The 25562-nt window shown below is 37.2% G+C and overlaps 1 protein-coding gene and 1 long non-coding RNA gene across 2 annotated transcripts in view; one reads left to right on the top strand and one right to left on the bottom strand.

The window, feature by feature from the left end:
• Positions 1 to 577: 577 nt before the first annotated feature.
• LOC140003102 (uncharacterized) lies at positions 578 to 5974 on the bottom strand. Its single transcript, XR_011811082.1, has 3 exons — positions 5842 to 5974; positions 4878 to 4975; positions 578 to 1640 (listed from the first exon to the last, which is right to left on the bottom strand). It is a non-coding gene; the product is annotated as an uncharacterized lncRNA (long non-coding RNA).
• A 76-nt stretch (positions 5975 to 6050) lies between these two features.
• LOC140003101 (noelin-3-like) overlaps positions 6051 to 25562 on the top strand; it is a 47915-nt gene continuing 28403 nt past the window's right edge. The window contains exon 1 of the mRNA XM_072041910.1: positions 6051 to 6282. Coding sequence (XP_071898011.1) covers positions 6214 to 6282 — 69 coding nt within the window. The 5' untranslated portion in view covers positions 6051 to 6213. The remainder of the gene's footprint in view (positions 6283 to 25562) is intronic.

Below are 25562 nucleotides of genomic sequence, written 5' to 3' on the forward strand. Positions count from 1 at the left end.
GGTTCTGAAAGAGAACTGGTAGTATCTTAGGATTTTTTGACCTACATGTTTAAAATGGAAAAGGAAACTATCTTAGAGTATTCATTAAAACTTTGGTTTTGAGCCCACAGCTTAACAGCAAGAGCTAGGGTATATTCAAAAAGCTCATGAGATTTACGGGAACACTCATGCAGTGCAGATGTTCAGGGTTCATAGTTTATACACCTCACTTGTCAAGCTTCAGTGTCACCCTGATTTAAAAAGCTGTCCTCTGGCTTGACTTAAAAAAAAAAGTAATTATGAGAAAACTTGTTACCATTTTTACAGGCTACCATTTTTTCAAGAAAAAAATTAGATATCTCTTATCACCATTTTTTTTTTTATTTCCATAATCTTTTTTCTTTTTGATTTTCAACAAAACCACATCAGATTAGAAAACTGAGTGATTTGTACCCTACTATTCCTGTAAATAATATTATACCTCAAAATGGCCCCAAACTATTTATACATAAAACTGTATGTAGGTAAAACTGTTTAAAGCTATATAGCACATATTATATTGATCCATAAAAATATACTCAGAATATATTCATTGAAATGAATAGAATCATTTAATTTGTTCCTCTGTTCCTGCTGTGAAACTGGGTAGGAGTAAAATCAAAACAAAACTAGAGCCAACAGTAAAGATGTATTTGGGGTAACACTGGATGAATGAAACAAACAAACAAACAAACAAAAAAGTAAAAGTTATGGTTTCCTAAATTTTGTATTGTAATAAGAAAACAGAAAACAAATAACACCGTACATTGTGGGACGCTGAATTTGCTGAGCTGTTCAGACAACCCAGTACATCTGTCAGTGAGCACAGCAAACACTGCCTTGAGACTTGCCTGGCACCAGTTTGCAGATGTCTTCATTCACAACAAAGTGTATCACCTGGATAACCTCACAGATGAAGAATAGTAGATACCATTTGATAACTGCCAGGAGACATATCAACTCACTTTACAGAGAGACTTGCACTAGAACCTGACAAATGTTGTACGAAGTAAACTGAAAGACCTTTTTTTAAATATTTCTCTTAATTCTTTTCCTCACATTTATCTTTAAAAAGCTGTCTTCCTTCTTAAACTGATCTCAAAAAGAACACCAATATATACCTTTCCTACATCAGTATTCAAAATCAAGCTCTACAGAAGCACCAGGGGAATGCCTGTTAAGCATCAGCTTACACAATGATTTTTTTCTAGATCAGTTACATTCTAGCATTCAGCTGGAATTAAAATATCTAATACATGTCAACTAAAAAATTATCATTAGAGTACCTTACAGTACCTGAGTTTATGTCATCAGCTATAACAAGCATCCTTGGCTATATGGGACAGAACCACAAATACTGCAATAGTACCGCAGAGAGTTCTGTACTGCTATATTCTTTTTAAAACAGAAACTGATTAAAAATCAAAGCAATGGCTTACTGTCTTACAGAAAAAAAAAAAAAAAAAAATCTTAAGCTCATTTGTCTTTGTGGCAAGTCCTGTTCAAACTATTCTTTCTCCAGTCCAGCAGAAATCTCTGCACTGAAGAGATACATAGGACACTAGATGCACTGACTCTTCTTTTGGGGGAAATATAACAGGTATGAAGATAACACACATAACCTGAAAACAGATCAGAACACAAAATTCATCTGAATGTTTGCATTATAATTTATAATTATGACTGAATATTTCTTCTAAGTATGTGTGCTTTTAAATAATTATGAGCTGGTCAATACATAATACATACATACATATATATATATGATGGTAAAATCTACACAGGCAAATTTAATGATTTACAGTAGTCCAGAATTCTGTCCAGAGACCTACAATGTCTCTCTATTTCATTTAACATCTATGTACTCTTCACTAAACTCAATGAATTAGTGCTTTACTGAATCCTCTACTCACCCAAGTTTACAACACTTTAAGCAATCTGTGTCTCTAATGTTTATTACAAATGTAGTCACCTATCACAGAAGTTCAGCTTCTGCATCGATAGTAGTTTTTGTTTTCATTTTTATCTCATTTTCAGCTCTTCGAATCAAAATCTTTTCTTTAATGTGAGATGTAATAATGCTCTCCAAGGACATTTCACCTTCATTAAAGTCAACAGGGTCAGTATTTAACCCCTCTCTTCCCAATTTCCTAAATTCTTCATCCTTATCATAAACATAGAGAATGCCTCAAATTCCAATTTTGGACTACCTTCCTGAATTGGTGGAATATTCAACACCCACAAAATAATCAGTGAGAGTGTAAGATAGACAGATTTTATAAAATATTTTCTTTTCTAGAAAAACCTTTGATAGCACTGCAATTAAAACCAGCTTTCAGACATGACCTGCCATAAATAATTTTAGTAGTATCTTTCTAGGTATGTGTATATATGCCGTCTTTTATCATAGTTCCAGTCAGTACTTTTGAGCTGTCAAATTCAGATTGCAGAACTTGGAACATATTTATATATAATTCAGTACCTACCTCCAATTTATCAACTTCAGTTTCCAGTGTACCCAAGTGAACAAGTATCTGTCTTTATTCCAAGTGCTAGCAATGCTTCTTGCAATACGGTGTCAAAAAGAAGTTGTTATAACTCTAGCCACACACTGAGAATATCCTTCACTGTCTAGACAAGCTGTATTCAGCTTGCCACCAATTTGCTAATACGCCGTCATTGATGCCTGCAGGAAAGCTTTTGATATCTCTTTTTCTTCTTTCTCAAGACTGAGTATTTTACCCTGACTGCCAACTGTCTCCATACAAAGAATTCAAGAAGAAATGCCATACAGATAGAATTTGATAGGTTTTAAGGATATGAGTAAAAGCTTTGTTAGAAGGAAATGCTCAGAATGAGGTATTCCCTTGCCACTATAGGAGACACAGCAAAAACAAAACCTTCTCATATTAGCTTGAATTTTGTTTAATTTTTCAGATATGTTTTAACAAACTCAATTATTACTCAATTACAGGTAGCAATTGTCAGTAATTTTCATTAGTCTGATTGCAGTCTTTTCTGACTCAGAAATTACTTGTCAGGTTGCAGGAGGATGGACGAGTTAGTCTATTAGGTAGTTTCTTTTTCTCTGTAATGAACCATTAAAATCAAACAGAATAGAATGGGGTCTCTTTATGTCATCCTTATGTATTCTTTTAAAACACATTTTGGTGCTTTTGCATGTACCAAACAAATTAGTTTCTATAACAGGTGAAAAGTATCTGAAGAGTTCAGGAGATCTGATGTCTCACTTTTTTTCGGGGGCCTTGGGAAGCTTTTGTTTTATTTTTAACTTGTACTCTTCAATATTTTACTGATTTCATAGACAGATGTTCCAAGCAGCATGAGGAAGTGGGCAAACATAGAGCTTTTCTGAAGCTCCTCAGAAAGTTTGCATGCCATGATTAATAGTTCATACGTTTTGCCAATTTCATCTACAATAAAAAAAAAAAAAAAAAGAAGGAAGGGAGGAAGGAAGGAAGGAAAAGAAGAGTGTAAAGTGATAAAGTGTAGAGGAAGAAAGAGAAGGGAAAATTAAAGAACTAGTCACTGACATATTCTAGTAAAATTCTAAATACCTTTATATCTACCTTTGTGGTTTTAGAATCTATGTGTGTTTTTTCTTTGTTTTGTTTTGTTTTTGTAAGAAATGGGCTATTTTGAAAACACCATTCACTTCATCCTTTGGAGAACTGTCAGAGTTTTGGTGTTTTGGTACTGTTACTTTACCTTTGCTTGAAGCCACATATACGCAGCTATCCCCTTGATCGGCTCTTATCCTTATTTCATAGAGAATAGAAATGGCTGAAACCAGTCTCCTTTCTGTATCTTTTTGTACTTTCTTTATAGATGGAAACTCTAAAATAGGGTATGTATCAGAGGGTATTCTCTTTCCATTGTAAATTCATAGAATTTCAATAGAAACTCATTCATAAATTCTGCAGTTTATTATTATTTTGATCCACACTTTGCAGATCTACCTTACATAGAAATTTAAGACCATATCTTTGAAAAAGATATAACCATAAAACATACATTTTGATTCACTCACAAAAGCAAACCTGATTATTTTTATCCTGTAAAAAATTCAGAACGCAGAAAGATAATAAATCACTGTAGGGAAAACTGGCATCCTTGATCCAATTATTATGCCACTGATATACAATCCTTTCAGATAGCATGTGGGCAGAACAGATTCTGTTACATGTATCTTTCAGCAGAACTCCTGAAGACATAAGACACCAATCTTGTAGATTTGGAAACAGGTTAGAAAACAGTGCCATTTTCATACTCATTCTAATGAGCACTTAACCAAAACACTCTCCTGGGCTTGAGAACTCACCAACATACTGTACCTAAAAACATCCTTAAATAATATTTTGCACTGCTATTTTGTTTTTTATTGTGATGTTTTTCTTCTTTCTTTAAGAATATTTTTGATCCTATTTTCTTTGTTAAGATTACACAGCACCTGAAAATCCATGACAGCATTAGCTTTTCTGTGGTAGCTGCTGAAAAAGTACAAAGGGAAAATGTAGACCCCAGAAAAGTTAACATCTAATCAAGACCAAAACCAAACCAAACCAACCAACCAACCAAAAACAACAAACACATGCCAACAGTAAAGCTGATACATTTTGCCATGCAAAACTGGAAAACTTATTTGTATCTCACAACAGAAGCGACTGGTCTGTCTTATTAGTTTCCCTGAATCAATTCCCTTCTCTCCTCTTTAATCCTAATACCAAGCCTGATACAAAAGGAGCTTCTTTTCGTTTCACTTCCTACGACCCCAACCCATAAAACCAAATCAAACCAAAACAATGGGGACGCAGACAAATAATCCTCTACCTACTTACTGTTTCTACTGCCTGCACACAGGAGCTCAGTCCCCAGTTAGCAGCTGTTTCTTCCTCTACTTTCATGGGAAGATGAAAAGGAAGCCTCCTGCAGGTTCCTAAAGAGAGAGGAATGGTGCTCCAATCACACTGTAATAGGAAAATATGGAAACTTTTCCTTTTCAATCAGCCCCAAGTAGTAAAAATGTGCCAATCCCTCAGAAAAGATGACATCTTTTCATGAGATGACATCTTTTCATCAGTTCCAAGTTTATTTCCTCTCTGTGAGTACTTAAATTACCCTCAGGTTGGTTTTGGTGAAGAGAAGGATGTCTGCTACCACTGAATACTGGAACTGCTGTATGTGTTTTAATAAAAGCTAGTAAATCTTACACCGCATCCAGGACCCGGGGCTCTTTCAAACAGAACAGCAAATACTGTTAAGTTCACAACAGCATTTAGAATTGCTGCTATAGGATAGAGCTGTGCGGAGAGAATGAAGAAATGTTTCCTGGTCATCAACTACTAGGATGAAGCGAGCAGGAAGACTCGCTTTTTCTGATGACCAGCTAGGCTTAAGTTCTCTGGCCAAATCAGATTATCAGATTAAAAAAAAAAAAAAAAAAAAAAGGAACTCAGTATTGTATGCATATAAAACAGGTATTTAAAATTAACGAATACCAGTAACAGTTGTAGGAGAGAAGCCCTTGAGAAAGCACGGAAGGGGACACCCCAAGGCCTCTGGGCACCCCGCTGGGGCCGCTTGGTACCGGGGCTCTGCAGCCCCTTGGGGCTCTGGCAGCCACCTCAGGCAGCCCCCGGGTGAAGCGGAGCGCGGGCTCGGGCGGCTGCTCTCCAGCTGCACCTCAGGCGTGCCCCAGCCCGTCTGAGAACCACTAACGCATGAAACCTAAGGTTATGCTGACTATGGGTCGTGAACTCGAGCGCTGTAAGGGCAACTAATTAAAGCCGTAACCCATTTTACCAGCGCTTTGTTACAGGACGGAGCCGCCACAAGCTCCTCCGCGCAGGAGCTGCCCCGCGAGGGGGCGCCTGAGGGCGGGCGGGCAGCGGACGGGCGGCAGCCATGATGTCGCATCCTTGCCACCGCCTCCCGGGCCCGAAGTTTGGCGGAGGGGCGGGCCGGGGCGGGCCGGAGGCGGGCCGGGGCAGGGCAGCGGAGCCGCTCCGGCACCACGGGCAGCGCCGTCCTCGCTCGCCCGCGGAATGAGCGGCCCCCGGGCGGCTGCCGCTGCCGCCGCCGCTTCCACTCGGGCTGCGGCGGGAGGCGCGGTGCCCGCGGGGGGAGCGGCGTGAGGCGAGGCGAGAGGCGAGGCGAGGCGGCCCCGGCGCCAGGATGCGGGCGCCCGGCAGCGTCCCCAGGCTCCTGCTGCTGTCCCTGCTGGCCGCCCTGCACCCTGCCCAGGTAGGAGCCGGCCGGGTGCCGCGGCCGACGGGGCTCGGCGGGCCGGGGCGGGGGGGATCGCGGCAGCAGGAGCGGCCCCGGGCTCCCCCGGGGCTCCCCCGGGGCAGGTGCCGAAGCCGCGGCGGTGCGGGTCTGGAGGAGGTGGCTGAGGAGCAGCACCGCGCTGCGCCGCTGAAATCGCCGCGGTGGGCTGAACCCGGCGGGCCTGCGGCGCTGCGGGAGCTCACACCTTGCCAGCCGCCTCCTGGTGCCGTGCCGCCTCCTACCCGGCAAAGTGAGGAGAGGGAGAGGATCGCGGGGCACTGCGGGCAGCCCCCCAGCAGCCCGCTCCGCTGTGCGGGTGAATGTCCCCCCCGCGGCACCGCTCGGGTGCCAGGCAGCCCCGCGAGACAGGATTTGGCTCTTCTGACAGTTTGCTTTTCCCTTTTAAATAATTGACATAGTCGTATAAAATACGCACGGAATTTCCAACAGCGTGAAAAGGGTATTCCTCCTACGAAAATATAAAGACAGAACTTAATAAGCAATTCGGTGAAAAACAGATTTACAGCTGCAGTAATCATAAGATACGGTGACAACATAAAAGGAGATGATATATGATTAATAACATTAGCTAATAATGAATTATAGCCATCTGATATTAAATAGCAGCTATTTGACAGCATCGCTATCGCTGTGTTCTGCAGAGACTCGTATCAGGCGGGGAACAGGAGTTCCTCAGCTGTGTGAGCCCGAGCACATGGCCACATCGCAATCACAGGTTTCCAGTCATTGCTCTGTCTTCTGGTACACTTAGATCTGTTGCAGGCAAAGAGGCTGCCTGAAGACAGGATAAACACAATTTGTATCACTGTCTATCCACAGAAGAGTAAAACCACTAATGAAGTGGATGACCTTCAGCTGGCAGAATTTTGCTTAGTTTAGGTGTCAGAGATATGCCCCATAACAACACTGGGAAGAAATGTTCCATCATAGGTGTCTGTTACCATCGAGCACTGAAAAGCAGGATGCACCACTGGAATGGAACTGCATAAATTATCTCTGAAACTTTGCTTCTAGTCCTTTGTGCTGTGGCACACTGTGCAGAGGGCAGAAAAATGGCCTTTTAGTCATTGCTGTGTGTGACATTTTCAGGGATATTAAAATGTTCATTGCAGGCCCTTTTAACTCCGTGAAGAGGTCATGAGCCAGAAGCTCTAAAGTCCTTAAGAATATGTAAAAACAAGAGCCCCTTAATCCAAGTCTGCTTTTTATCAGAGATAAATTGGGTTTTCAGAAATTAAAACAGGAGAACAAATGGTTATTCAGATCCTTGATTAAGATACTGCTCCACTTTAAGCATATGAAAAGGTGCCACATATAGATGACAGATGATAGTTGAGTTTTGTTGATGTATTTCTGTGAAAAATGATGTATGCAAAATGACTACAAGGTCTGTGGGTTTGGTTTTGTTTGTTTGTTTTCAGCAAATAAATACAAGTTATGATTGAAATCACTTTAAAAATGGAAGCAATCCTCAGGTATTTAGCTTACTTTATGCTAAATGGAATAACAATGTTCTGCCCTGCAGGTTTGGAAGCAAATATATTACGTGAAATTAGTATTAGGAAACAATGAGGTGATTATTTCCTTCTTTTACAAATAATTGTGCAACATGCTCATGACTAGACACAACTTTTTAGATGCCCTTGACACACACAAATGAAAATAAATCATGACAGATGTTTCAAAGCATGCCACAGTACATTCCTATTAATGTTCTGCATAATATCTAAGTAATAAAGAAATAATTTCTGTAACTCATCTATTACTTTTAAATATTTCCAAGAAAAAAAATAAGAAAAAAAAAGCTTTGATTTAGAACTAGCTATCACTGACTTTAAAGACTGTTGTCCACAGGCACTCTTACTATGACAGGGGTTTTATGCTAAACTTACTGTGTTATCTACTCATTGTAAAGTATTTAAGTATTGCCATCTTATGGTAATATATGCTAAAAATATGTATAGTTTATTCTTAAATTTCTGGCACATTAAAATTTTATTTCAATTGCAGTAACTTATTGCCCATGTTGTATTTTTATGTCTTTTTTTCTGCTAAGCTTGATGTAGAATATTGACCTGCTCTGGAAATTAGCCTTTAACAAATGGAAGACAACTCACTAATGATTAATTTTAAATACTCTTAATGCTAATTGTAGAATATCAATTTTAAGACACTTATTAAAATGTCACATCTGTTAATTTGATTCTAATTTTGCTCTGTATTTATACTGAAAAATACAAGGAAACTATTCATTATAATGTGTTTCAGTAAAGTTTTATTTCCAGCAGGATGATTAGATATTCAGCAGGAAGCCAACTATATAAAAAGACTTGGAATATAAAATCTTTCCTTTCTCCTACATGCAAAAGCAGTATCTTGAAAGAATGATCTATTAAGTACTAGGAAATTTCTAAGAGTTACTGCTAGATGGCATCTCTGTGCTGCTTTTCTGCAAGCCTGGAGTTTTCTGAAATGACCTTCATAGTATACAAAGTGGATTTCTTTTGTAAGTGTTATTTTGGTGGCCATCATTTGATCGCTATATCCAAATAACCACAGCAGTATAACCAAGTGAGCATTTTAGAGTAATGTAATGCTGCACCAGACAGGGAACAAGCTCAGCAGGTCTAGATGCTGTTTTTTAAGTTTGATTTTTGAAGATTTAAACAGATCTGAAAATAGGTATTTTTCAATGCAGTCAATAAAATTTATGTCTTTAATTTTTATAATGGTTGTATATCCTACACCTGGTGGGTTTCTATTCTTTGAACTTTGCCAAAAGAAGTGTTTCAAAGGAAGACTGGTGGGTCCAGTCCCAAACAGGAGCTATGTGTAGTATCATTAAGGACAGTTGCAAAAAGCATCTGTTGTCTATGTTCATTGCTTGCGATAATAGGATCTTTGGGAGCATTAACATAAAAAAAAAAAAAAAAAGCAAATTTGAAAAGTTAACTGTTTTTGAGTGCATTCGTACCTTCTGCAGTTTGATCTTTGGAACAGCCATGTTTCTAGATTTCAAAAATCCACAATTTTCACACATCAGCAGACTACGCAACTAGCTGCTAAAATCCTTCTTTTTCCCAGAGACCAACAGAACTTGTTTGTAGGAAGAGTGCATTACTTTAACACTGCTTCAGAGTATAATTTAATTCATCTCTACTGTGAGAGTGTATAACAAGGATATTATGTACAAACAAGGGTTACCGTAATACACAATTTTTGTTGGAAATACTGAGTCATAGTACTATAATACAGCACAAAATTGTGTGGAAATCTCATTATCTTTTTGGAAATTAATTGACACTGTTTTCCACAGTATTAGTCATTAGTCAATATGAAAATCGTATAGAATTATTTAACCTACAGGATTTAAGAATGCTCTAAATAAAGAATTGCTGAATATATATGGTCAACTCTTGCCTTAACATTTCTGAGCAATGTGATTCAAAACCCAGTGAAGAGCAGTCCAGAGCTGTCTGTGTCCCGTGTCTTCTCCCAGATACGTTACTCTCAGTCCAGTAACTTCAGTCAATGGGTAACAGTTTGCAGAAATGCAGTTTAATAGCTGTCGAAACAACACCCAGCTATAACTCTAAAAATGTGTTTCTAGTTGCCTACAGATTGAGCAATTATAAATTTCCAGTTCAAATCCTTGCAATTCGTAAGAGACCTATTAAGAAATGAACAGGAAATCCTCAGAGAAGCCCCAGTTTACTTTGGGCACTGAAATACCCTTTTTCAATACTTTAGTATGACACAAATGCTTCAGGGCATCACTTCAGCGTTCTTACTGGATCTTCACTGAAAACCAAGTAAAATTTAAAAATCCTTGTGTAAATCTTTGCAGCAATAGTATTTTGAAGACCATCTTTCACCAAAACGTCAATCTATTGTACTGCTTCACTTCACAGGGCAGTAGATTTCTTGTCTAAGATGAAATTGAGAGAAGTGAGGACTTTGTATGCCTGGGTATAAATACAGAACTCTTTCCACAAAGGAGAATGCCAGCATGCAGGAACACACAGATAGCTTTACAGATAGAAAAACATTCAAGAGTTAGATGTTTTTATGTACTTCAAGAATGCCCAAAGAAGATCAAAGAGCTTATGTTGTACTTGTTTAGCATAATGAGGTCATGTGTACTACTTTCCACATGGTCAGCTAATAAATGTGCACTTGGTGCACCTGCAGAACAGAACAATTTGCTGTTCACCTGATCGATCTGACCGTCATTTTTCAAAAAAATCTTTTTCAAAATATGACAGCTCCGAATCTGCCTCCTTCAGCTTTTTTTTACTGACTTTTTATTTTTCTAAGAGGTAACGATCTTAATGTGTTCACAAGGGGATCTCTTAAGAACCCTTGAAGTGCACAACATCAATCTTCATATACTTAGTCTTGGCATTAATGATGTTTTTGGTGAGTTTGCTAAGAAGAAAAAATGGATGATAAATATCTTAGCCATTCCTTTATTCAGTCAACTGGGAATTTTTCCTAATACTAGAAAGAAATACGTTTTCTAGAGGACATAACTCCTCTTACTTCAGTACTAAATTATCTTTACCAGCCATTCAGAAAGTCGATTCTTCTGTTCATCATATTTGCTCTGGGACACACTGCCTATTAACTGCAAAGAATGGCACATCTTACCCAAGAAGTAAGAATATTAGTAAAACAAAAGTGCAAAGGTGTACAACTTTGCGGAGAACTCTTATTCAGAAATTGATAAAAAGTTGCAACTTTAACAATTCTGATTATGACACATTATTTATCTGAAGGACACTGATCCACCACTGATGGCCACTTTATACCTTTCACAGGCTGAGATAAAATTAATTCAAAATGAAGGAATTCAGCATGACAAGTTAAGGGAGCATTTGCCTCTGGGAATTTAAAATTCACATTACAATGTCTGGGTGATGGTGAAGCCTAGGACAATTCTTAGATTGTTTCTTAAAGTTGAGCACAGTGTTGAGAGATGTATCTCAGAAAAAAAGGAGTGAACTCAGATGTTACCTGTTATGTCGGAGCATAGAGAAATCAGAGACACTTCACTCCGAGCATGGACTGCAGCTTCAGTTATTTTCATTAAGTGGTTCCAATCTTAAAGGTAATTGCACTCCTGTCAGCAGCATAATTTATCAGAACACTTGAAACTATTTCCAAAATGTTACTGTTTTTAGTGTCTTTGTTTTATTCCTGTCATTAAAGGTGTTTAAGGTCTAACCTTGGTTTATCTGAAATTAGAGAATTCATGTCTCTGCCTGAAAGGACACCAGAATACTAAATTATAAGGCCCTTTGTTACTGTGTCCTGCTTTTATTACTCACTTCTCAGTATTTTTAAACTTGTTTTGTGGCAAACTGGACTACTGGCCAGCAGATAACTTGTTTAATATGCAAATAAAAGAGGCATGTAACCTTGTTTACAGTAACACAGATTATTTTATCCCTGTTGGGAGCAGTTCTAAAAGATTTTTTATTAACAGGGAAATACCGTGTGTTGTGTGTACCGGACAAAGGAAATCGTTACCATTTGTCTAGCTAGCTCTGTGTAGACTAAAACTAAATGACCCGTGGCCTTCATTTTTACTGACCACCTTCTAGAAATAGTTTCCTAATATTTTTTCTCACAATACGAGTGATTCATATTAATGAACTCAACATACCACGCAACTTCCATACTTAGAGGAGGTGACAGTGAACACAAAATGTTGGTGGTATAAGCAGTTAACATTAAGGACAGAACTCTGTTAATGATGTATAGGGTATAGGTATATAGGGTATACCCAGCAATTTGATTCCTTGAAGTTTCATTGTGGTATCACACGTACTATATGCTTTTCCATACCATCCTATACCCTCTTCAATTTCATGACAGAAGCTGACCTATCACAAAAGCAAAAGAAACAGCCAGGCATATTTGTCATAACTCACTAAACAATCATAACTTGGAACTTCAGTTATAGCCAAAAGGAGGCTGCATAGGAAATACCAGGCCTGCAGGTAGGAATTTTGTAAACTCTTACCTAGCTGCTTCTGTATGCACTTTATGTACTTTTTTTTTTCCCCACAGAAAATAAAAATGTAATATGAAATTATTCACAAAACATCCAGTATTTATTAAAACTTCTTCCTCAAGAAAAAAAATAAAATAATTTTAATATTCTGACCCCCTTCTGAGCCTTTCTCACTTAAATTAAACCACTTCAAGCAGCCCCAAATAACACAAATGTAATTTTTTCATCCTTCAGTTCCTTCAAGAACAAAGTCATCTGCCTGCTGCACTGCCATCTAAACAAACAAATCCTTGCAACTGTGGAATGCAGATTTAATCTTTTTATTCCTTCTATTTATTATTTCACTGAAAAACGTATGTTCATCAGCAGAACAATAGCTTAAGCAAATGCTGGAAGCAAGTAACCCACTTCACTCCTGTGGTTTGGGGAAATACTGTTAACATCCTCCTGCAGCTGTTAAGTAACTCATAAGGGAAGGGGAACAGGTAGAACAAGTGGAAAAGATTCTGTTCAGAGGACTGCATCTTCGTGAGCTCTACAATTAAGTGCCTATCACTACATTGTAAATAATGTTAAACTATTGGTGCATGTTATTAAAAAATGCAGTTTAAAGATATTTTAATGAACCCATTGCTTCTTTGTTTGTTTGTTTGTTTGTTTAGAACTCCTGCTTTAGGAAAATACTATAAAATGTGTTTCAGTGTATTGCTTTCAAGGTGATAACTAAGCATTTAAATCATTTTCCACATCCGAAATTGTAAATGCTATTTGAGTTTGGCCATTAGTCTTAAAATTGGTTTTATAGATATACAAACTTCAATGTATTTAGAATATATTACTACATCATTATTTACTCAAATTAAACTGTTCTGTGCAAGTCCTAGCCTCAGTACTGCAATTATTTTTTTCTTATTCATTTTTTCATATAGCCTTTTACACAGTATTCTAACAAATCCACCTTCTAATAAGATTCTGAGCATTTTCAATATACGGTATTGAGACTTCTCCAAGAAAATATGAAGTAAACAGTGTAGCTGTAACACCAAGATACTTTACCAAGAAACAAACAATACATGGAGTACAGACTGCGATTCCAACAACTGCATTAGCTTTCTCAGATTAGATGTAATTTTGTAGTGAAACTTACCTGCTTTTCAATGTGAGCTATCAGTAATTTGCTTTCATTTTTGGCTGCTCTGGGTCTAAGTGAACCAGAGCTGAAGTGAACCCCCTGAACTGAATAGGCATTTCATCGTTCTTATTTTGTAGAGGTAAAGACAGCCCATTAGTTGTAGCTTAGTGGCAGATCATTATTTTCAAATTATCTATTGTTAACATCATTGAATCCAAGTTCTTAAGAGCTGAAGTTCCCCAGCAACACCACACTGCAAATTGCCCCAGGCCCAGCATCACCTCCTGACCCATCCCTGTTCCACCTCTGCTTCACCAAACTCATTAGACCTTTCACTGTCCATTTTAAGGCACTAAATCTACACAGCACTGCCCTTTTTAGAAGGGAGATATGGTCTTCTTTTTCACTATTCTGCACTATTCTCAACTTTTTAATAATTCTAAAGATACACAGGATCGTACTTATGACATTCATTCTGTTTGCATGGTCATAAAATTTCCAGAGGCTATGGCATGTGAGCTTGGCAGAAAAATTACAAAGAAATTGTCTTAAAGGCAAGATCTCTCTTACATATCATAATTTACTAAGCCATGTAATGCTGGAGGGTGTTTTTTTCCTTTTTTTTTTTTTGTTTTGTTCTTTGCTTTTCTTCTTTTCTTGCATATTAGCAAGAGCTGGCTAATTCTTCAACCTTGCCACTGCAAGAGTACATATATAGTACTTGTACTAAACATGACCACAGATCCTGCTGTCCTCTAGTTTTTACAGTAAAGGTCCTTTCAGCTCTGTGCCCTGAAGGTAAGTATCTTAACTTTTGAGTGTGATATGAATTATCATATAGATGATGGTATGAAAAATTCAGGTGACTGGTTTGCCTTTATAATGAGATTTCAGATCAATATTATTTGCTGTCATCGCAGGTATTTATGCCTGAGATGCATATCAGGCAGAGTAACGAACAAGATCCTTCCCAAGCATAAAGTAGGGAACTTTTCATATCTAATAGGTAATTCAGATCAGGAGAAATCAACAACCAATTAAGTCTGGTATCCTATTACAAAAGTCACATAAGCTCAGACATGACAAAAAGCTTCAACTAAATTAATAAAGAAAAAAATGTTATTAAGTAATAATCACATTAGTCTATCATTAAGATTACTGCAGAAATGAATGGCAAAAAAAAAAAAAAAAAGTCAACAAAATCAGAACTGCTAAGCTTTGACATTCCTGGAGAACTGTGACCTTGTGCATTATTTACAACGCTCCCTGCACAAATAGTCCTCAAACTGACAACAAATGGAGAGCTTGTTGGAAACACCTTATTCGGAGAAAAGATTTCTGCAAAATAGAGTTGAGTCTGACACCTCAGCTTAGCCAAGGAATTATTTTAAAATATAAGTTTCATTGTTCAAAGAATGTTCAAAATTGTGGTTGTTGGCTTCTAGGTAAAATTACATGTCCTATGGAATCAGCATCATTCGACATACTTTTCTTTTGAATTACCCTTCCTAATACACACATTGATTTACTTTTTAAATCAGTGTCTATTATTCAGATACACAAAAAACCTTGTTCAAAGTGTCAGTTACAACGTTATATTCACTTTATTCAGTTTGGGCATCGTTGCTATTCTGGTAACTGATTTATATTGAACAGCAGTTACTCAACGTGCTTTCAGACCAGTAACTTTGCTTTTGTGGGTGTCACCGGGAAATAGTTCGTGGAATTCTGCACCGGGCAAAAAGAAACCCCTGCAGAAGTCTCTGATACAACCACTGTACAAGAAGCGACTAGGCAATAGTGAGAGCCTTGAAATTTTGGGGGAAATGAAAGAAGGATCTTGATGTAATACTGGCAGTAGCTGTAGTATTCGGATTTGCTAAGCTTTAGATTTGACAAGTCAGAAAGCTACGCTAATGGTAAGGTTCACCTCTGTTGTGTATACAGAAGAAAAAAATTACCAGATGCTACTGGTATTCAGATTATATCCACAGGTGACTGTCAAAAATAGAATAAATTGCTCTTGCTTATAGCTCTCTTCCATTTAGAAATGAGATTTATTTAGGAGTATGCAGTTGAAGCTATATCTCTATATGTTTATTTCTAAACAATTTTGAATGATTCATTCAACTTTGAAAACTCCCTTTTTTTACTAACATTCCTATAAAATCTTGAGCTAAAAAAAAGATCTTAGATTTCTTACTGAACATTCTGACTCATTCAATAGAAGATAATTCTGACACACACCAGAAGTAGGAAATCAGTATTAAGACTTGGAATCCATCTCCTGGCTAGTATCTGAGGGATAAACCCTGTTCCTTTTTAATACCCACGGGTATGATGTTTAACATGCCTTTCAGCAGCTACACTTTAAATTCAATCTGGTGCTCCATCAAAAAAATATTTCCTTTTTATTTGTGAGGGTGATCAAATACTGGAACAGGCTGTCCAGGAAGGCTGTGGAGTCACCATCCTTGAAGATGTCCATCCTGACTGGACAGAGCCCTGAGCAACCTGCTCTAGCTGACCATGTTCCTATGAGAGGCTGGATGCTGCAGAAATGAAGACATAAGGTTAAGCAGGTTAAGTTACTGAGTTCATCTCCATACAGTGGAAATGAACAACCAGTTAATGTTTTCTCAAATGCTTCCACAAATCGGTTTCCAAATGAATGTAACAATAGTGGTAGATAATAAAAAATAAAAATAAATTAAAATTTAATAATAATAATAATAATAATAATAATAATAATAATAATAATAATAATAATAATAATAATAATAATAATAATAATAAATAAGATAAAATCCTGATATGACCTAACTGCCCAATTCTTCTGTTAAATAGAAACAGTCATGTTTTTTCTCTTTGGGGATTTTCCTGAAGCACATGCAATTAAGTATTGTCTAATGCTTACTTTCTCCTTCTCATTAGTATTCTTGGACATAAAACATTTGCACTGTGTGATTTGACTGTTTTAATTGACCCTAACTCTTAAGCACTAATGTTATCTTTTCACTTGCTAATTATTTTCGCTCTCTCCAGAAATTAGTCTCTTAGGCAATATTTTTCTTGTTAAAATATCATTGTTTTCTTATCCACTGTCGTGTATTTCAGTTCAGGTTCTGAAGACTTGCCATATCATCTCATCTTTGGTTTCCCAAACATTCATAGTTTTTAGGAATATAAACTACTACTACAAGTGATATCCTTCTTTTCTATCTTTTTTTTTTCTTCTTCTTCTGTGCAAAATATGCTATTATTAGTTAATTTCATACCAAAGCCCTTAGTTTTCTCCTTTCTTCACCTTTCAGAATGCTGTTATACTCCTTGTTTGCAATCGGGATGTTTTCTGACCAGCTGTGTTCCTTATAAGCCCTTTTAGCTGCTAAGCATTTGCTTCTGCTATATTCAGTTGCCTTCAAAGAATGGCCTCATTTTCTAGGAATCTTTTTGATCTTTTTCAGTTTTAGGAGACCCCTAAGCATTTTGTTTTGACAAATTCCTCCAGTTGTCTCCAAGTCACTTAATGTGCTTAATTTATTTAATAAATTTATTTTAATAAAAATTAAAACCAAATCTTCTGAGCTACATGTAAGTGCAGCTAAGAAAGACATCCCAAGATGTCAAGAATTCATGTTGATTCTGGTTCATGCACCATACTTGTCTAATTTTACTTAAAAAGGACAAAACAGACTGATCTGATAACTTGTTCCTTGGACTGGAAGGACATTCAGCTATCCTTGCAAGGGCATGTATCCAAACTCTGAAACTGTTACTCCAATTAATATCAGTTAAACTAAAATGTCTCATGACAGGCGGGGTATCGCTGCCCCCAATATATATATTTGTTGCTGTGAGGAGGCCATGCTTTAACACAAGCCTGCTTAAAATAGCAGTGACCGTAGGAGGAGGAACTTATGATCAGCATACCTACCACCACCCGTTTAAACACGAGCTTAACAAATGTCTTAAATAATCTCCTTGATTATTTTAAATAGTGCTTAGGGTTCCACCAAAGGATTGACTTGCTCATTGATCAGTCAGAGACGACCTGGCCTGTGAGCAGTGAGACATCTTTGCAGCTCCCCTCAGGTTTGTCACCCACTGAAACCAAGGTCCAAGGGCAGCCTGATGAAATGCCCGTAACTGTTCCAATGTGGCATTGTAGCCATAGCACATACCCAAGGCTCACAGCTTGCAAGCACTCTCAAAAACCCAAGCTTAGGAAGTCAGTTTAGCAGAAAAATGCATTCAAACACTTCTTTGCTACTTCAGTTGTCACATGGCACATAGAAATTTTTTCTTCTGAAGCATGTTGTTGGAACAATGCCTGCATTATAAATGCCAAATATATGAGATATCTGACTATCCTATAGGGCAGACTACAAGATCAATCTTAAATAGCAGGCTGTGATGCAGTGATAGCTGGTGATGGGAAGAAGGATGGCAGGTATAAGTTAGCACACTGTTCTGAACAGTGGGCACACTGTGAAAAAGGCACTAAGTACACTGAACAGTGGAAAGAATAGTCCTGCCAAATGACATAGTGTGAGATTAAAGTAAATAATTCTGCTGGAAACACTGAAATTTTAAGTATCTGAAAAAACGTATCTTCAGGACTGTTTTGTCTTTCATAAAGGTACTCATCTATTAATAAAAGAGCATATTAAAAATAGGTCTATACAGTACCAAAGTAAATTGGAACTGGGATTTATTTAATTTAAAAATACGTTACTGTTTGGCCAGCAAATAGCCACAGTAGCAAAGCTAGGTTCACTTCTCACTTCCAGATCAATCAATCCTGAGTTAGAATATGTTACTGTGTCTATTACTAGTCAGCCAGCCCATGCCCATCAAAGATGATCTCCTACTGGACGAGCACATCAGTGCAAGATGCCTATAAAAGAAAATGAGGATGAACAAGATGAAGTGATTCAATGTTTTCCTTTCCTAATGCAGTGTCCACAGTAGATAGGAAGAAAACCAGAAATAAAATCTTCCACAAATACTCATTCCAGTTTTAAACAAGCATAGCTTAAAAATATTTGTGCTCCTTTTTTAGCAAGCAAAATTAATGACAGAGGAGAACGTTATGTGAATATTGTAAAATATTTTTGACAACGAGTTTATAATTTGTACTTGCATATGTACAGTTTTGCCTGCTCATTAAAGAAATATCAATACATTTTATGGCTTATCAACCCAGAGTAACTCAAACTTTAGTATTCAGATTTGTGAATTATTCATAGAAGCTACACATCAGGAACTATTTATGGAAATGTTGCTGAAAATAGTACTCTATGTTTAGACTGACTCTAGTTAAAAAGGAAGCTAATTTTGTTAAATTGTTTAGATCACAGTATCTTTATATTTATTTTGAGTATATAGTGCAGTCTATTTTTAACTCTGCTGGCAGTGTGTTTCTCAGCACTTCTTAGAAGCCTATGATACAACAACACTTCTACTACTGCAATTTTTATTTCCCAGTTATTCATACTCAGGTATTGAGTATAAATACTCAATATTCCCTACTACTGTTTGTAGCAGAACCACCCAAAGTTTATGTGGAAACAATTACCTCTCTCTCATTCCACTATCTAACGTTTCAAAATCAGAACCTGTAAGTATCACTTAAGTAACACTTACAAAGCAATATCTGTTTTTACTCACTGCTGGGAAGGGAAATGTATTCTCCTAAAGTTCTTGCTAAAAAGTATTTCCATACCATTATGGAAGACAGCAGAGAAAATAGGCAAGGGGTCTCTGACTCATTGCGTAGACTCAAGGATAAAAAGGGATAGAAAAGGTACAGTCACTGAAACCTTGCAGGAAAATATCAAGTACTATTCAGTGGCAGGGAAGAGTGAACGAGTAAGGGGTAACTGCTTTTTCTTCAAAATATATCTGAGAAGTGTGTCAAAAAACAAACAAAGCAAGGAACAAGCTACAATCTATTTGAAATAGAATCTTACACAGTATGATTTACAGCTGCTCCCAAGTTTTTATCATTCTCTTTAGCCATCACTTTAAAGTACCTTGCAACAAGGAAAAAAATGTTCTTTCCTGCTACTTTTCTACTTTCATGCCACAATAGACTTTGAAGTCATTTATTCAAACCTTTAAATAATGTGCACAATTACATAAATATGTTTACAAGGATAAGTGGAAATAATTAGCTGCTTAAATTTATTTTTTTTTCACTTTTATTTGCTTATTTTTTTCTTCTGTAATTATATAGATCTTTGAAAGAAGTGTCTATACGGATAGATAGCTGGATATTCATGAACAGAAGGAAAAAAGTCTCATTAGGTGTTGTCATAAATGAAAACACTACTTTAAGATGAAATGGCATTTTCTTTGCTGCTACCAAGACATGAAATAGCATTTCTAAGTCTTAGTATTCTCTCACATTGCACTGACTTAAGCAAACATTAAGGTAATACCTTAATACCACCAATATTTACAAAATATATATAATATATATATATATAATTTATATATATATAATTTAATATTAATATTTAATATTAATATTAATATTTAATATATATAATTTATATATATATAATATATATATATATAAAATTCTTACTTATTTTATATCTTACTCATTTTGTTTATTTCAAGACCATTTTTCTATTAGATTTTCACTAAAATATGTATACATACAATTTCAAAGTTGTGAGCTTCAGTACTCGCAGAAAAGCAAGAAGGCAACTTCTATGTTTTCTCATCCATCTAGGAAACAAATACCATACCATGGACTTACTATATAACATATATTTATGTATTATTATTATATGTAATATTATTATATAACTATTATATGGGATATGTAAGTGAATATATAATTATGAATGGATACGGTGTGTAGATTTGTCTTGAACTCAATCTTTAAGCTAAAAGAACTTGAACCAAATCTTTAATCATGTTCCTGGGAGATGCTAACCCATCCTCTTCTGTGTCTGTCCAATTTTTTTTTCCTCCTGAGGAAATCCTACAGTAGGCAGAATAAACTACAGATAACTTCCATATGAGAAAGTGTAAAGAAGACTGCTATTTTGGGATCCATGGGGGATGCATATAGCACAATTTCAAAGTCATAAGTTTCCTTATGCTGTAGCTACAAAAGGCGTGCGTTGGAGTTAAGTTAGTCTGAGGTACAGTTGAAAAGCATTAGAACACCTAGGCCAATGTTTCTGCTTGAGGATCGATAGTTGCAAACAGTATCTGCACTGCAGCAGGCAAATAGAGGCAAAGACCAGGGATTGACTTATGACCACAGAACATCAGACAGGCATCTGATTCTAAAAGTTCTGTTTACCCAAGGGAGGCAAAGGCCTGAGCTGTTTTACAGCTTTTATTTATTTATGCTGGAAAGTTATAAAGACATTGTATCAGAAAAATACAATCACACTGCACTCCAAAGCAAGTCCTTGGGGGAAAGAATGATTTTATTTTCCTATTTCAGAGCTCTTTTTCTTTTAGTGCCTGAAAAAATAAAACTTTTTGAAAGTTTCTCAAACTTCAGATTGCTTAGTTACTTTTGCTCTGGGATTTCTGAAGATTCAAAAGGGGGACTGACGGGGAAGCCCTCTTACACTGAGAACTGTAAAAGCCAACATATGAGTGCTGCAGGAAAGGGAGAATGGAAATTAATTCCTTCATTAACACCAGATGAAGTGACTGTGCCCAAAGGGAAGAAGCCAGGCACAGCATATCAATGCAGACAGCATACTGCTTGAATCATTCTGTGACTTTGGATATTTCCAAGAACAGACCAGAATTTTACTAAGGATGCCAGAAGCTGTAACCCTTCTGATAAGCCCTTTTGCTTTGGCCGTTCAGGTTGTATGTGGTACAAGAGAATAACATAAAATCATCTTCTCTTCTCTCCGGCCTCTGCTTCTAGCTGGAAGGTGCTCCAGCCCAAAAGCCCTGTTAGCAGTCAGGCAGGCAGAATTGTACCAGTTGAGGGTCTGACCCTAACCAACCTCTGCCATAATTTTGTGGTGCTACCAAGTCCTAAGGTGATCCTGCCATCCCCAAGCCAGTAATTACTGGTTATACGTGGAATGACACCTACCCATCACTAAAAAGCTCAGGGAATGGTACAGAATCAGGCCACCATTTAACCTCCCAGCCCACATTCCCTTCTCCTCAGTAAAGTAATACTACACTGAAATAAAACGATGTTCTGGGAGGCATTTCTGTCACCCATTCTAGCACTAAAGAGCAGTCTGACTGTTTCATGTGCGGCAAAATTCTTGATCATCTTTTCTCTTCTGCTTGAAAGATTTTTAACAAAGAAAACAATGCTACCATTTGTGACAAACAGTTGTCCATTATTACAGGTTGCTCTGAGCTGACCAGACATGTATAAAGATTTTCTTCCCCTAGACAGTAAACAGAATTGTTATGCTTTGGAAGGGATAAATCACCCAGAGTGTTTTCATTCTGTGTATCTGGTGAGCCAACAAGCAAAAGCAATGTCCAAGAGAACAAAATTCTAACATCCCATAAACGGGTGTGTAAACAAGGCAGTATTCTGATGACAGCTCTCAGGTTTGCTCCCAAATAGCTAAAGACACAGCAGGGCTCTGTTTTTAAAGACAGATGAACTTACATAATCTGCATTCATTTAATACTCAGAGGCACCACTGATGATCACCTTAAGGTAAGCTCAGAGTTGTGTTTCATACACAGAAAAGCCTACAATGCTAGGCTCGTTGATACTGAAGATTTTGCTCTTCCTTTTTTCCTGTCAGTTATCATGCAGGCACTGTTTCCCTATCTGCTAACACTAGGACTGAAAATCCATGAAATACAAATATGGTGGTTTTGAATCTCAATTTTCAAAGACTATTTGGAGAACAGTGCAATAGCAGGATGAGAAAAATGGAATGGGATCTTTTGTCTCTCTACACAGTGACAGGCAACACCATTTCTCCTACCAGGCACACTTGCAGTCAAGAAAGTACATTTAGTGAGAGACAATATGGAGCAAAATCCTCAATCCTTAACTGAATAAGAGTTTAGAGATTTAGCTCTCCATAACAATTGTTTCACATTATTAATATCTGACTGCCTTTACCACATTTAATAAGGTAATGGTGTCATTAGTGACTAGTATTTGCATAATTAAGAAACAAAGCGCATTTAGGTGATGTCTCACACATGCCCATATATTCTTCATACACTATGAAGTAGTGTATAGACATGCTGAGAGTCACACAGAGCATACATTTTTATCATGTTTAGGGCACTCCTTCTATCCCAAACCTACAGCTTATGGGCTAGATTTCATCACAGGAGTACTCCAGTACAACCAACAAACTTGACATATAGTTCTATCACTATTGCAGTCACTCCCATGCTTCAGGAATTTAACTGTAGCTCCATCCCCATGACAAGAACACATTGTCACAATGTTCATGTCATATTGGAGGCTTTTAGAACTGCTTTTTTTTTGGGGGGGAAGGGCGGAGGGGGGGGGGGTGGCTGGACTGACCATTTTGAAATACTATGACATCCTTAGGTTAAAGTTGATATTTAAATTAAAATTATTGTTACTAACAAAGAGAAATTAAGGAGTAATTTGTAAGTGAAAGTCAATGAAATGGTAAGAGTTCAGTCCAACTTATTCTGGTCTTAAATGCTTAATGTCTTTCTGTGAATTAAAATTTCGCTGAACAAAGAACCTGAGATTGGATAACCTACAAGTAACCCATATGCGGTAGCTCTGTGGAGTCCCTTTGAGGAAATCCCATGGTACTGGGGAGGTTGGCTCATTAACTGGGCTGCTGGGCCAGCTTCCACCTCCCTGGAGTTCCCACAGCATGCCTATCATGAAATCCTACTGTAAAATTAGTCTGCTCTTTACTGACTGAACCTGAGAAGTTGAAAGTGCAGTAGAATTATTTTCCAAGTGGCACAAATTGATCCCTTATCCTTAATGAAATTTGTGTTCCAAACCCTTCAAGCTTTTCTAGTGTGTAGGGCACAATTCATTTCCGGATGATCTAAGAGCACTCTTCCTGTCATTATAAGATTAAGCCTTTGGAAACTATATAGGTCATCTATATCTAAATTACACTGTCAGGATGCAGTTCTTAATGAGCATTACGTTGTTTTACTATTACATGAACAGCACAAAGAAATAATTGTTTCCCCCTTTCCTTTCAATGGCATTAATTATAGCTATTAGTGATAAGAAAATTTATTATTCTTGTCACACTGGCTCATCTGCAAGGGCAGGTATCTTGGGGAGAGAAAAGGCAAAGCTATATCTGTTCTTGAATCCCTCCCTGCTCTGTAATTCTGTATAGCTCTCTGTGGGAAGAACAGGACTCATTCTTCCTTATTTCCTTCAGCAGGCACATAGCTGATTTCATAATATAAGGCTGAGTTTTTAATGCTTGCAGTGTTTAACAAAATAAGGAAGAGAATACTGTTTGATTTCAGATGAGAGTTTTCAGGAATATATATTCCTTTATCAACTGGAGGAAGGAGGGAATCATCCAGAGCTGCTTGGATTTGAGTGTTTCTTCCTGTTTCTATTCTTACTCCATCTCTGACAACTAAAGGAGTAATGTGGAAAAAATATTTGTAAAGGGAAACAGGAGGAATCCTTCCTTTGTTCACTCTGACACTTCTTTGGCATTTATTTTATCTCAGTTTGGCAAAATCACAATGCAGCTGTTTAGAAGTGTTATTTAGTCCATTATGAGCTCTGCATGAAGTATTTTTAGAATTGATTTTGTTGAGCCTTCTCTGTTTTAGTAGTTATTTCTAATTCATATGAGTTACATGAATCTGAGAGCTCCATTAACCTTCATTATGCCATCTCTGCAGCTCATAGCCTGAGCACACATGCAAACACAAAGAAAAGATGAACACAAGCCAGAAAGTCTTAAAGGGATAAAAATGTAACAACTGGTTTGACGAGAAGCTAAGAGGCATGGCTAACTTACATATACTAAGATAACACAGTCTTTCTATTTGACTTTTTCAGGTACATTTTCTCTTAAACTCTGAGCCCTGCATCATCCTAGAAATACAACTGAACTGAATTATCTTTGAGTGCTTTATGCTGACAGAGGCTGTCATAAGACCTTTTTCCTTAAATTGGAAATGAGCAAATCTGCCTCAAACTAACAAAGACTTCAGGCCATGCAGATCTTTCCTTTTGCTCTGAAGTCTCTGAAATCACCTGATGGAATTTATCATCTACGAGTTACAGAGTTGTCACTTGCAACTTGTAACTATGCACTGGGGTATGTGATGGAATGTGCCACTGGGAATGAGCAGATCTAAAAGCTGGTGCTATGGAAGAGAGAGGAAAAACAGTCATGCAGTCAGTGCTGTAAATTGTGTGTGGCCTGAAGTTCACAAACTTTATTCTGAACACACAGCTGGCACACCCTGTGCTCCCTTTAGGCTTTAAGTTACTTCCAGTTCATTATTTTCTTCATTAGTGTTGCCTGAATTATAAAAGAAGATATACCATATTTATAGTTATACTTTATCCTATGACTCTATTTTAAATACAGTAGTGACTCTCCATTTGTTTCCCACAACAGTTTCTTAGAGCACTTATATTTCAATTGATATGAAGCTACTTGTATTAAAACAACCTCAGCCACTCTCACAGATGCATCCTCCCTCTTACGGCACCGTGGAAGGTCTAGGGCAAGAAGCTGGGGTGTTGCTGCCCTCTGGAAGTGCTCTTCTCACCTGCACAGCACAGGAAACACATGTGCCTGGAAAGGTCTACCTCAGTGCTTCTGTTTCACTAAACACAAGTACACATCTTTGAAACCAATGTTATTTGATCATGTGACATTGAAATACCAATATATTGAGTGATGATAATAATGTCCTATATTTTTAGAAATTCATATTGTGTTTTACAAAACGCTTTGGGAAGTTCCATACACAGTTTCCTCAATTCTAAGTATTCTTTTCAGTTCCTGTGAGTAACCCATAATTTATGTTTATGAGCAGAGGCAGAATTTGTATTTCACATTCTGGAGCATATTCTGTTAATTAGAAGATATCAAAGACTGTATCACAAGCAGG

Source organism: Anas platyrhynchos, chromosome 8, assembly GCF_047663525.1.
Source record: "Anas platyrhynchos isolate ZD024472 breed Pekin duck chromosome 8, IASCAAS_PekinDuck_T2T, whole genome shotgun sequence".
Lineage (NCBI taxonomy): Eukaryota > Metazoa > Chordata > Aves > Anseriformes > Anatidae > Anas > Anas platyrhynchos.